General features: G+C 40.8%; 1 protein-coding gene and 2 pseudogenes across 2 annotated transcripts; 1 reads left to right on the forward strand and 2 right to left on the reverse strand.

Annotated features, from left to right (window-relative positions):
- Positions 1–238: 238 nt before the first annotated feature.
- On the forward strand, positions 239–1,505 carry LOC149385007 (F-box protein At5g07670 pseudogene; annotated as a pseudogene).
- A 2,649-nt stretch (positions 1,506–4,154) lies between these two features.
- LOC149385008 (beta-amyrin 28-monooxygenase pseudogene) lies at positions 4,155–6,152 on the reverse strand (annotated as a pseudogene).
- A 135-nt stretch (positions 6,153–6,287) lies between these two features.
- Positions 6,288–10,829, reverse strand: LOC149385009 (NagB/RpiA/CoA transferase-like superfamily protein). 2 transcript variants are annotated; one of them, XM_089625455.1, is made up of 9 exons: positions 10,567–10,829; positions 10,295–10,422; positions 8,736–8,805; positions 8,457–8,561; positions 8,236–8,331; positions 8,078–8,134; positions 7,563–7,680; positions 7,439–7,486; positions 6,288–6,588 (listed from the first exon to the last, which is right to left on the reverse strand). In XM_089625455.1, the coding sequence occupies exons 1-9, from the start codon at positions 10,711–10,713 to the stop codon at positions 6,575–6,577; spliced, it is 783 nt and encodes a 260-aa protein (XP_089481581.1). In that variant the 5' UTR covers positions 10,714–10,829; the 3' UTR covers positions 6,288–6,574. The 2 variants fall into 2 exon arrangements, with proteins under 2 accessions (XP_089481581.1, XP_089481580.1); XM_089625454.1 differs by having other exon boundaries at positions 7,420–7,486.
- Positions 10,830–13,479: the final 2,650 nt, after the last annotated feature.

A 13,479-nucleotide genomic window follows, 5' to 3' on the forward strand; every position in this document is an offset into this window, starting at 1 on the left:
ATAAATAAATCTTCTCAATCCTCCCACTACAACACCACCACCACCATTAAAATAAATCTTCAGGACGGACCTGGTTCTCCCGAGCGACTCCTCCGCGGCCCGGCCCCACTTCCCGCCCTCGAGGGCCCGCCCGCGAAACCCTCTCCACGATCCCGACCCCGACCCCGATAACATGGAGACCTCTATCTTCCCCCAATTCACCAAACCCTAATTTTGCTGACAATCCTATTTTCCGAAGATGAAGCACACGAAGAAGAACGCAAAGAAGAAGCGGAGCTCGCAACCGCCATCTCAGGCTCCGGCCAGCAAGACCATCGACGAACGGAGAAGCGAAGACGCCGGAGAGACGGAGATGAAGAAGAAGAGTGCGAAGCTCGGAGGTTCTCCTGAGCCACAAGCTTCTCACGGCTCGAATCGGCGCTCGGTTCGCCCCAGAACTGGAGTTCCTTCCCTCGGAAGTCATCGATCGTGGCCTCGACGCTCTCGCCTCTGATTGCCCTAACCTTCGCAAGCTCGCGGTAGTCAACGCCAGCGAGCTCGGACTTCTGAGAGTCACCGAGGAGTGTCGGACTCTTCAGGAACTCGAGCTCCCCTTTGTTGCAGCGACATTGTGCTGCGGGGGATCGCAGCCTGCGAGCTGGTCGGGTGCGAGGGAAGCGTCGATGGTATCAGAGCCATCGGTCAGTGTTGCCAAATGTTGGAGGAGCTCGTTCTGTGCGAGCACAGGATGGAGAGCGGTTGGGTGGGCGGTCTGGCGTTCTGGCGTTCTGCGAAATATCGCTCTTCTTCTCAAGGCAGCTACTCTCCAAAATTGTTTTTCCCTTTCTACTGAACACCACTTCCTCCGTCGACCACCGTTAACCTCCGAGGACCAGCAACTCTGTCCTATTTCATTTTTAACAATTCGGAGTCCATTTTTTTTTCTCTCTCGCTAGGGCGTTCGACTTCAACCTCACCAACACCATCTTCTAACGGTCTGATCCTTTGCTTTCAACTATAACTCAAATGGGTTTTCGTTACAGTCTAATTGGGACGCATTGGTTTTTCGAAAGCATTGATGTTGGGTTAAAAGCTGAAGGAAAACACAAAAGAGAGCGAATTCCACACCGGTCTATCAACTGTTTGTTAAAATGCCTGAACGAAAGCGTTTTCACGATATTATTCAAAAGCCTTCTGTATTCACATGTCTTTTGCTTCTTAGGCAGGTACTATGGAGATCGACGATGAAACCCAACCCCTACCGGCTCCTCTGGGAGACCCATCTCCTCCGGCGACCGAAAACCAAACTCATGGCGCGGAGAGTCGACGAGGTGGGTCCCGGCGCGGAGGAGTATTTGGGCCTTTGCTCGGCGCTCGAGAGACTGCATTTGGAGAGGTGCCAGCTGAGGGACAAGAGGGCCGTCGGGGTTTTGTTTGGGGTGCGTGGGAACATGAGGGAGGTCGTGTTCAAGGATTGTTGGGGTTTCGACAATGATGTGTTCAGTCTCGCCAGTAATTGCAGGTAATGTTTTTTTTTTGCTCTGGTACTGTCGCCGCTCACGCCGCCTCCGTGAACTGCCTCCTTGGCCTCGACGACACCGCGCCGGAAAAGCAGAGGAAGCTTCAGGAAGTTCAGTCGGTGCCAGACTCTCCGATGCATGAGAACACCTCTTCCTTCGGCTCAACCTCATCCTCTCAGTCGAATCCCAACACTGGCGTTCCAGATCTGATTACCTAGCACACCCAACTGACAGAGTACCCTGGCAGCGAGAGATTTGATCTCTCTGATCGCTGGCTTTCTTTTGAGTGATGTGACGGAGAAGCAACGCGAGAGAGAGAAGAAGAAGAAGATATTTTTTATTTTTTTTAACTATTATTTTTTATTTATTTTTTATTTTAATTACGATTTTGTCCTCATTTAAAAGGCACGTGATACGCACATGATCCATTTTTCATCCATTTTGACGGTTTTTTTAACAGAAGGGCTGAAAGTGAAAAAATGACTATCATAATGGACCAAGACTGTCAGTTTTTTTAATCAGGGACCAAGGTGTTAAAGAGGTCAAAGACGAGGGGCCAAAAATGTCATTAATTCTAATTATAAATAAATAAATAAGACACCTGGATGGTGGTAAGGTAGACCATGAATCTGATAAGATTTACCAAGAATATTCAAACCGAGTTTCTTCCACAGGACGCTATCCTATAGCAATTCTTTCCCCTTGGACACGTAGGCATAATTAAATGTACTTTCTTACCAACCAAATTAATTAAGGAGGGTGATGATGATACTTGACCAAACATAACATACAAGAAAATAATACTCACCAGATTTATGTTATCCATATTTACAGTGGCACGGGTTCGGGAAAACTATTTCCTCCTCGTGGCAGCTGCCTAAATAGCCAATTCAGTTAAAAAAAAAATAATAATAATAATAATAATAACTTCCGTAGAACCCGTATTTAAATCAAGAATATTCTTAAATCAACTGAATTGTCACAACAAACTATATCAATACTAATTTTTATTTTATTAGTCCAAAAATATCTATAATTTTCACCCAAAAAATAGAAAGAAGAATAGATCTAGGAATATGACCTATATATATCTATCAGTTTCGAGCAAATTTTACATATTTGACCGTCATAATATTTTGTGTGCATAATTATAAGCAAAATTATAGCTATCTAAACTAATTTAAACATGACAAGAGATGATAAATAGTGAACAGCTCGACTACAACAAAATTCGACAACAACCACAACTTTTATACTTGAGAATAGCCGCGATAAGTCGTAGCTAAATAGCCACGATATTTGGACTTTAGCCACGACATGTCAAAGCTATTTTTTTGCGGCTATTATGTAGCCGCAATATGTCGTAGTTGTTTTTAAACAACAACGGGGCAACAATCACGACATTTGTCGCGACTAATGTGGCTAAAAGGGAAACAGTCACGACATTAAGATAAACAGTCGCGACATTTCCGATATTTGTTGTAGTGCCCATTCACTCCACACGAGAAGATAAATTCTAGTAAAAAAAAAGGGGGGGTAGACAAAATCTCTAAGTTTATATCTTATTTGAAATATTGAGAAGAAAAAGACACTCAATGAAAGAGATGACATATGAAAATCATTATTTGGAATATATAAGAAAATGATCAGAGAAAAGTGTTTAATCAAAATAGTCTAGTTTTTATTTTTATTGTCCCGACGGTAAGGAAAAGTGTTTAATCAAAATAGTCTAGTTTTTATTTTTATTGTCCCGACGGTAAGGAAAAGTGTTTAATCAAAATAGTCTAGTTTTTATTTTTATTGTCCCGACGGTAAGTCAAACCCACAATTGCAAATGGGTGTGGATAGATATACTTACAACTTGAAAGAATCCAAAATGGTCGATAAGAATCATGACAGAGTTAATAGATATTTATTCAAAAGGAAAGTTAAAGTTTATGGCAAATTTGAAAAAGATTACACATTAATTTATATGTAACACAGTTTTTATTGTGTTAGTTTATCTAATTTATCTAAAACATTGGCATACTACTCAAGAGCACTAGTGACGGTTTGGTACTTTTGGGGGGTGAAAGCACTTAATCATTGACTTTTACGGGGACGCTCCGAATATTGTAGTCCGTATAGTTGAACTTTTTGTTGGACAAATGCGTATCGTATTCAGCGTAAAAGATTCAAAGAGTATTTCATTTTTCGTATTATTGATATCATATAATAAAATGAAAAAAAATCATATTATGAAATATGTTATCTGAATTTTTGTCTTTGAACCATCCGAAAAATGAAACGGAACTGAAATTTCCATTTAACATCAATTAGTACCATTCTTTTAAGTTGTATTTTTTAATTGAAAATATGAGAATTTTTCTTTTTTAAATTGCATTTATGATTAAAATAAAAGAAAAATAATAATAATATGGAAAATATGATAATTTTGGAACCGCAAAATATGGTATCAGAAATTGTCGATACCGTAAAAAATGATTTCGAGATTTTTCGATACCATTTTCTACAATTATGAGAGTCTTATTTTCCGCAAAATATGAGATGAGGCCAAATGATCCCATTTTCTGTGTTCCACGTGACCGGCTTTAATGCAGCGGGCAATAAGATATTTCAGTGGAATGCACTAACGCTAGTGTGAACACAATCTTAAGAGGCAATAAATAAAGCAATTCAAGACGATATATTTTTCCAGTTTCCACTAGGAAAAAGGAATAACAACTTTACGACGTAGAAGAAAGTGGATTCCGGGGGAAAAAAAGATTAAAAGTAAAAAGTGGACAGACAGAAGAAGTATAAAATGTGTCTGTGGGGCTATCGGTACAGTACTAGCTAATTTGAAGAGTCTTCGATTTACTAAAGAACAGCACAAGTACTTTAGTTAAAATTCCGTACGCGAATGATTAGTGAGGAAAGATGCGGATGGGAAGGCCTTGCTGCGGGGTTGGCATCATATCGCCGACGACCTTCTCGCCCGGGACGACGAGCTCCCAGCGGAAGGAGGTGACGATGACGTGGACGAATGTGAGGATGGCGAGGCGCGCGTACTCCTTCCCCGGGCACATGCGGGGCCCACCGCCGAAGGGCGCGAAGGCAAAGGGCGGCAAGGGCGAGCCGCCGTCGTATCGGGACGGGTCGAATCTCTCCGGCGAGGGAAATAGGTCCGGGTTCATGTTGGTGGAGGAGACGGTCCAGTAGACCTTCCAGCCCTTGGGGACGGTGTAGCCGCCGTACGAGAACTCCTCGAGGGCCTCCCGGAAAGTGCCCTGCAGCGGCGGAGTCAACCTCATGACCTCGTTCACCACGTTCCACGTGTACTTCATCTTGCTCATGTCCTCCCACTCCAGAGCCTGATCATTCTTCTTCCGCAGCGCGAGCTGCTCGGCGAGCACCTTGTCGTAGACGTCGGGGTTCTCTCCGACGCGCTTCATGAAGAAAGCCATGGCGGTGGCGACGGTGCTGTAGCCGGCGGTGAGCAAGCCCATGACTTTGTCGGCCACCTCGGCGTCCCCCATGTGCCTGCCGGCGGCATCCGTGGCCACCACCATGTGGGCCAGCACGTCCTGCGAGGCCACCCCCGAGGCCAGCGCCGCGCGCTTCTCCGCGATCACGCACCGCAGCTCGCTCCGGATGGCGGCGGCGGAGGCGGCGGCCCGCCGGAACGCCGTCCCGGGGACGTCGAGGAGGAGGGAGTGCATGCCGACGGCCACGGCGTCGAAGTGGCGCACGAGGCGCGCCGTGCGCTCCGTGCCGAGGAACAGGCGGCACGCCAGCGTCAGCGTCAGCGTCTTCGCCAGCGGGTACGCCTCCACCTCCGCCTTGCCTTCCCAGTGGGCCCGCACGTGCTCGCGGGTCACCGACTCCATCTTCCCCAGGTACCGTACCAGAGCCTCGGGTTTCAGGAACCCGGGAGATCGGAGCACCTTGGCCTCCTCTTCGCGGCTCTGGGCCGGCTTTGTCGTCGCCTCTTTGCTGTAGGACCGGAAGATCCTCTGCATCGAGTGGGGCCGGAAGGCCGTGAAGTACTTGTGCTCGTTGGAGAATAGGAACTTGTGGCCGTTGGGCCCGCATATCACGGCCGTCTTCTCCCCGAGGATCTTCGTCTTGAATATGTCCGGCGAGTACTTCCTCATCCTCTCCAGCACGAACTTCTCCGGCTTCCCGAAGAGAAACTCTATGCTCTCTCCGATCACCGGCCACCCCATGCTACCCGGCGGAAGGTTCTTCTCCTTCTTCTGCGATCTCGTGACCAACCACCACCAAATTACGGCCGTCATAACTACGGCCAAGGACGACAAACACTGCAGGATGGCCACAGGATTCGCCATCATCATGACCATGGTCACTTTATTAGTCACGAGCAGAGCCTGTGTTATTTTGTTTGTTTGGTGTGGGAATTAAGTGTATGTTTAAGACTGAGAACCATTTATTTATATAGAACAAACACGTACGCCGTTTAAGTCTGTCGATTTTATATTTCTTTTAAAAGTCGCTTTTTTTTATTTGGGTGGGAAGGAGTCCACTTTAGTTATGTGTTAGTTCGGTTCTTTAGGCTATTTTTTTAATGCATAAGGAAGAAAAACATGAGTCGTTTTGTTAGTGGGACTCGACTGTGAATAAATTCAATATTCGGAGGCCAGCCTATTTAGCCGTCGAGTTTGAATCATGGAATGTTTTGTTTTCTTACAAACTTTCCACAGATTTTTGTGGACAAGTTTTATTGAAGTTATTTCGTGGTCCTCATATATTTAATTACCACAGAAATAGCAGTTCCTGAATATAGCATATTGACAGTTGACACGTTAATTTTCACAGAAATAACTATGTTTATATTTTTTTTTTACAGTTTTTTTTACTGTAAATCATCAATGAGAAATTAGAGTGATTATTAAATGATCGGGTCGTGTCCCTTGTTGCCGCTGATATTTCCTCAATGAGATATGAACAATATCATTACGAATTGATACCAGGAACAATATGATAAGCTGCTTATTGTAGCCATAGGATTTAGAGTCCCTCCACTATTTTCTTCGAGAGGTTGTCAATAATGCACAGACCGCTTTCTGAAGCAACTATTGCCGTACATCTGCGTTTATCACATGACAAAAGTAGAAGAAAAAAAAAATGTCACACAAACAAAAAAAAGTTGTGATGGGTCCGCAACATAACATAAAGTAAAATAGAGAAGGAAAATAGTGAAGAATGAGTACGAAAAGAGAGACAGTTTCATTTAATTAATACGTTTTTTATGATGTCTTTTGTAGTCTCGTTTCCATTCTACCAAGGCAATTCGAAGTTATAGCTAATCCAAACGAGGAAGCTTAAGAACTAAAGATACTTAACCAAATACAATTAACAAAAATAATTTTAATGGCTTTTCTGGTAATCTCCTAAGATTTTCACCCATTAATTTGACCATGTCGATTTGGATTACCGAGTGTTGTAGGATTCTTGGTAAAATCTATGCATGTGAGCCTTATTGATGCAAAAATCATGACTGATATTCACACGTTAGAATCACTGAATTTTTTGCTTGTTGGTGTGTGTGTATATGTGTGTGTGTCCGTGTTAGCAACTGAACTAAGACGATCCCTCATTTAGTTTTTTTTTTTTTTTTTTTGAATCATTATGGACTTTGAAACTCAGTACAAACAGTAATTTTCACTGAGAAATTACATCGTTGTATTGCAAAATCTGTTAACCTTTCCTGATAATTCTCTTCACACATTCAGAAAGAGAATGATGAGATGCCGATTTGTTACTAAGCACATGTTTATGTCTAGATAATAAGGATCGTAGTCACTGTTACTTTTACTTATTAGGGATTATATGCTTAACGTTCCATTTACTTCTAAACCGTAAACACACACACAAACACACTCCACAGAAAAATAATTGAAATGGGATTGATACATACTGAATTTTGGAAATGATACCGTGCTCGACGACTCCATCAACTTGATCAAGGCCATCTGCCACTTCAACTGCAATATAAGTTTACACCTTAGTAAAAGTTGATCAGAAAATATTAAAGACTGGAAATCAGAGAAGAAAACTAACCAAGGCTTGAGATTGGAGATGTGAAAATGAGATCAAGGACATTATGGCCTTCTTTGGTGACAAATGGGAACTCGCCACCTAGCGGACCTGCGTGCCCTATGGCTGCTCTCCTCCACACCTTGAGTTAGGAAAAGGAAAGTGGTAATAAAGTTATAAAACCATACATTTCCTCACGTAAGTTTTAAATTAGAACCTTTTTTTTTTCTGAACTCTCAGTCTATAAACTAGAAGTGAAAATCTACAGGTCCTTTTAGCAATTGCGTTACCATATTGTTTCCTAAATAGTAAAAAAAATAAAAAAAAAAATAAAAATAAAAAAACTCATCAATTACAAAGTCATGGTGACACTAAACTAATACTGTGGCCGATGCAAACAAGGAATGAAAATCCAAAGATTTTGCATAGACACGAGAACGAATAGAAAGCATGAGAAAATAACGGATGAAGTTATTTTCTATGTAGAGAACTAAAAAGGGCTAAAAGGCAGTATCGAGATATCCTTGTAGATAACAGACCTCTGCGTCTCCTAGAAAGAGGTCATCAATCTCTTCGGCAGTTTCCAACCAGCTGAGCTGAAATTATTATACATCAATCTGGAAGTCAATATATATAATATTTTCTGGAACTTAATTAGTCACTGCGTAAAAAGAAGATAAGTAAACATTCAAATTACAGATTGAACTAAAACAGGAATTGAACCCTCTAAACCACTTCTGTACTGGTTCTTCGAGACCATGAATACCACCTGCGTGGCTGCCTTGAGTATAGACTGCCAATAGAGAAGAGAATAAAAAATAAATTATTTCATTTGGGTCTGTATATACATTAATTGATCTCTGTTAAAGACTACAAAAACCCTAAAAAAAAATCTGAGCGTCGCTGCTCAAGCTTAACCTTTTCTTGCAATAGGGACTCTTCCCCGTGTGAACTTTGGCGCCCGACTATGGCAGCAAGAGTTCCTTCTTCTATCACATCGGCATCATCAAATGCAAAATCAATCTACAAATGAGCAAGCCAAAGTGATACTCTGCAAAGATCTACAGCTCAAATAACATAATACGGTGAACCGGTTTATGGCCTGGTCATTTAGAGCGTATTTTTCACTCCATTTTTAAAATCTATAAACACCGATAAAAAAAAATCAGTTTGGAAAAATTCAAATTTTGTGCAGACTTGGGCATTATCTTGATGATAGTTCAGTGGTATTCCAGCCTTGGCTGCTTCGTTAGCACTTGTTACAGTCCTACACAAAACAAAACACTGTCTTATGCCATTCGCAATATCTCGTAACACAAGGAAATAGGATAGTTTAATTCCTGAAACATGTGAGCTTTCCAATATCTCAGCACCTGAGGGGCACGTCGTACACAAGCTATATTGAACAAGTGGCATTGCGTTGTAATTACCAAACATGCTCAAAACTCCTAAAGCACTGGTTCAAACTCTTCACATAGCGCCATTTCCTACTGTTATATTTCACCTAAATGAAGCTGGAAGTAAATTCCCTAGAGGCAAAGATTGGGCCTAATAGAAATAAAAAACGCTAGACACGTCATTAAGAACCAATTTGTGCTAAATTTTTATTAGAAAGTAAAATAAAATAAAAATTATAATCCTCCTCGAGGAAGGAAATAAGCATCGGATTTTCAGCATGCTTGTGCTGAGAGAAGCAGCTGCTTCGGTACGTAGTGGCTTTTCAGTACTGGTCAACATTTTAGAATACCTAAGGTTATGGACAAGACCATTTCCACTGCCCGATGGGCTTATGTTAATGTTCGTCAAATTAATCCTTTTCACGAACAAGTACTTGGTTGGGGAGTACAGACATGATGGTGAAATGGGTGTGGTTCTAAAACTAGATTTCCAGAAAGCTTATGACAGAGTGGAATGAGGGGTTTTTGGACTTTGAGTAGGAAAAGACAGGCTTCAATAGCTTACAGAGGCGTTGGATTCCTTGCTGCATCTCCTCAGTTTCAGAGCTAGTTTTGGTAAACGGGAGTCCTTTCTCTTTGTTTCCGTGGCTGATGCTTTATAAAACAAATAAAAACATCAATAAAAGATCTTATTCTGTTTCTTCTATAAAAAAAAAAGGGGCTGATGCTTTATCCCCACGCATTCAGCGGGAGGTCGAGTACGAAGCATTCATTCGGATGCTCAACGGCACGTCAAAATTGAAAATGCTTTACCTCCATTTTGCTGTAAGATATGTAGCAAAATTGTGGGAAGAATAGACTATGCTAGCAAAATAGCTTTGGCAGCTTCCCTTGGAAAAGAAGTCCCTTTGGCACCAAATTATAAGTGCAATCTACGGCTAACTAAAGAACAGCTGCGATACGGGTGACGCTGCAAATGGAACTTTCCTCAGCTATAGTATTTTCTGGGCTGTGATGATGGAATATGGTCTAGAATTTTTTGGGGTTTATCACCAGTGACAGTGCAATTAGTGTCTTGGCTATTGCAAGAAACCTTTTAATAAATAATAACTAGTGTACTCTTTTTTGGGTTTTTTTTTATTTTATTTTTTTTATGAACACATTGTGCTCGTTAAATCCTGGATAATCATATTCAGAATAAATATATAATATTCAAAGTGACTCAATCTTTCACACTACGGTACCCACTCAATTATTGTCCCAACCCACACAAAAACTACGAGAAAAACTTGACTAAGAAGTAGAAACCAAAAGAATCACTCTGGAACAGAGAGAAAGAATCACAGGAAAGAAACTCACATGGGTATTCCAACAATGTCTTTGAAAGCACCCGTACGGAGTTGGCGACCTAAGTACTGAATCGCCATTTCAGAAGCTCGCCCAGAACCCAACCCAACGACCATACCACTTTGAACGTACGTATTAACCTACATAAAGAAAAGGAAAAAAAAACTATAGTTATCCGATTCTTTGTTTCATCTCAAAGGGTGTAGTTATAATCATCGCCTGTGCATTTCGCAGGAACAAACAAAATAAAGAATGGAAAAAGAGGAAGAAGTTTTTAAGAGTACAGTGTGGTGGGCAGCTTTGAGCAAAGCAGAGGTGTCGGCGAGGCTTGAAGCTGAAATCCTCGGAGAATGTTTGGATGAGGTTCTTCTTGAGCGAAATGTACCGAGTTGAGTCCAATAATGACAATTCATAGAAGTTGTCAAAGCCATTGTTGCCGTTGGCCTTTGTGATGTGGCTACGAATGAGTTTCACGACTCCACAATTGGATTTTTTTTTTCCCCGCTTAATGGGAGTATTTTTTTTTTTTTTTTAATAGGATGGGATTTTTTTTTTTTTTTTTTTGGACGGAGTTGGAGGTTTTGCTAGATGATTAATAGGACCATTTTGATTTAAAATAGTTAAATTGACACTAATAATACTATCTCAATGACACTTATCAAATTTAGCCCAAAATCAAAAAATTGACACATGTAGTACCTAGGCCATTATGTAAAGACTATTATACCCTCATAATTCTTTTAAACGCATACAAACTCATCTTCCTGGTTATTCTCCATCTTTTTCCAAAAAAAAAAAAAAAAAACCTCTCATCTTCTCTCTCTCTCTCACAATCCCCCATTGTTTCTTGCTCAAAAAAATCGCGCAATGGGGGATCGTGAAACCTCTCAAAACACATCTAACTTTCACTTCTCTCATCTGAAACCTCTTTCACGTTTTTTTTTCAACTTTTTCTTCATGTTGAGCTCAGCTGGAGAATGAAGGAGTGAAGCTCTTGGGTCGCCGGAATCTTCATCTCTTGGGTCGCCGGAATGTTCTTGCTCGCCGAGGGTAAGTTTCTTAAACCCATTTTGCAATAATGCTAAACCCATCTAAAACCATTTTGCAATCCAAGGTTGTTCATCAAAACTTCAAGATTCACGTTTGTTTTCTGCAAATTGTTCATAAAAACTTCAAGATCCAAGCTTCTTCTTCCTGCAAATCCTAGATCCAAAATTTCTTCAAACATATTTCGGTAAGTTCTTCTTATCTTTAACATACAAGAACATGTTTAATTATTTTGATTCACGTTGAAATAGGTTCCATTGTGTTTGAGTGTGATTTGTTTGTCAAAAATGGTGTTTTTTTGTTGAATTTCCGATTTTTCCAGGGTGTCACGAAGTGAATCCAGTTCGTGACACCAGTTCAGTTCGTGACACTAGTGTCATGAACTGGACATAACAATCAGCCGCGACCACTGATCGCTCATTCTCTCTCGCACGTTCTCTTTCTTTCTCGTTCAAATAACTCGGCTGATCTCTTTGTTGGAATCTTGAAGTTTTCGCAATAAATCGGTGAAGGAGAAGAAGAGACAACAGCCGTGTGTTAATCTTCATATCGAGGTAAAGGCAAAAACTCTATTTACTTCTCAAAATTGATTATTGAAAACTCTATTAAACCCTAAAATTGATTGAAAACTCTATTTAACCTCAGATTCTTTGATTTAGGGTTTCGGGCTCAAATTTTTTTGGGTGTTTGTGTGTATTTATGATTGGGCGAGTGTGTGTTTGAGTGTATTTGTGTGTATGTGTGTATTTATCCTCAGATTTGGGCTCGTGTGTGTATTTGTGTCACTCTGTAGTGTTTGGCCGAGTATGTGTTGTGTTTGGCCGAGTATGTGTTTGTGTCACTGTGTAGTATTTGGCCGAGTATGTGTTTGTGTGTATTTGTGTTTGGGTGAGTGTGTGTTTGTGTGTATTTGTGTGTGTTTCGGGCTCGTTTGTATGTTTGGTTGAACAATGTTTGTGTTTGGGCGAGTGTGTGTTTCGGGGTTTTTTGTATTTGTGTGTATTTGGTTGAACAATGTTTGTGTGTTATTGCATGAATTATTCTTGCATGTTTGTGTGTGTTTGATTGAATTTCGATAGGTTTTTGTGTTTGTTTGCATGTGTTGTGTGTGTTTGATTGAATCTCGGTAGGGTTTTTGTGTTTGTTTCATGTTTGTGTGTGTTTGATTGAATCTCGGTAGGTTTTATCGTCACTTAGTCTACAAACCCATTTGGATCCTGGTTCGTGACATATTGGTAACGAACTAGTTGAGTTCGTGACCAATGTGTCACGAGCTCGCTGACTTCGTGACATATGTGTCACGGACTGACCCATTTCGTGACACTTTTGTCACGAAGTGGGTGACTTCGTGACACATCTGTCACGGAGTGAGCGAGTTCGTGACACATCGGTCACGAACTCAACCATTGTCCGTGACTGATGTGTCACGGAGTGAATCACTTCGTGACACATTTGTCACAGAGTGTATTCATTCGTCAGCCTGCTTACTTTGTTATTTTTCTCATGGGTAAATATTTTAATTCTTAATTTTATATCCTTAATGACACATTTTAATTAAATCTTGCGTTTTTTGCTCCTTCAGAAATTATTGTGGCATGTTTATGATCAAGACTGCCGAGTTTTTGACGCACAACCTTCCATTGTCTGATTTGAAACAGGAGGACATGCTCATGTATCGACAGAAGATGACCACCGAATTATACCGACACAGAGCGCTAAAAATACACACGCGTGGAAATGTCAATGTTGAGGCTACTTAAAATTATGTGTTTATGATTGTACATATGTGTTTATAACTGTATATGTGTGTTTAGAACTTTATGTATTGTCTTGACATCAATTTCTTAGTTTAGAATTTTATGTATTGTTTCGAAATTAATTTATGTGTCACAAAGTGACCTCATTTCGTGAGAGTTGTGTTTTATAAACCATTCTTAACAATAAACTCAATATCACGGACTGAGATTACTTCGTGACACATGAAGTGAAATATCACAATTCCAATATCACATTACACAGGCGAGTCCAACAAAAGTCAAACCAAATCAAATGTAATTTCATTTTTTAAACCATTCAATACATCTCCGACTCATTTGAACAATAACACAATACCTATGAATAAAACAACAACAACCAGCATTTTAATCTTG

This window comes from Urtica dioica, chromosome 9 (genome assembly GCF_054948205.1).
Source record: "Urtica dioica subsp. dioica isolate 48M chromosome 9, U.dioica_male_clone48M_v1_H2, whole genome shotgun sequence".
Classification (NCBI taxonomy): Eukaryota; Viridiplantae; Streptophyta; class Magnoliopsida; order Rosales; family Urticaceae; genus Urtica; species Urtica dioica.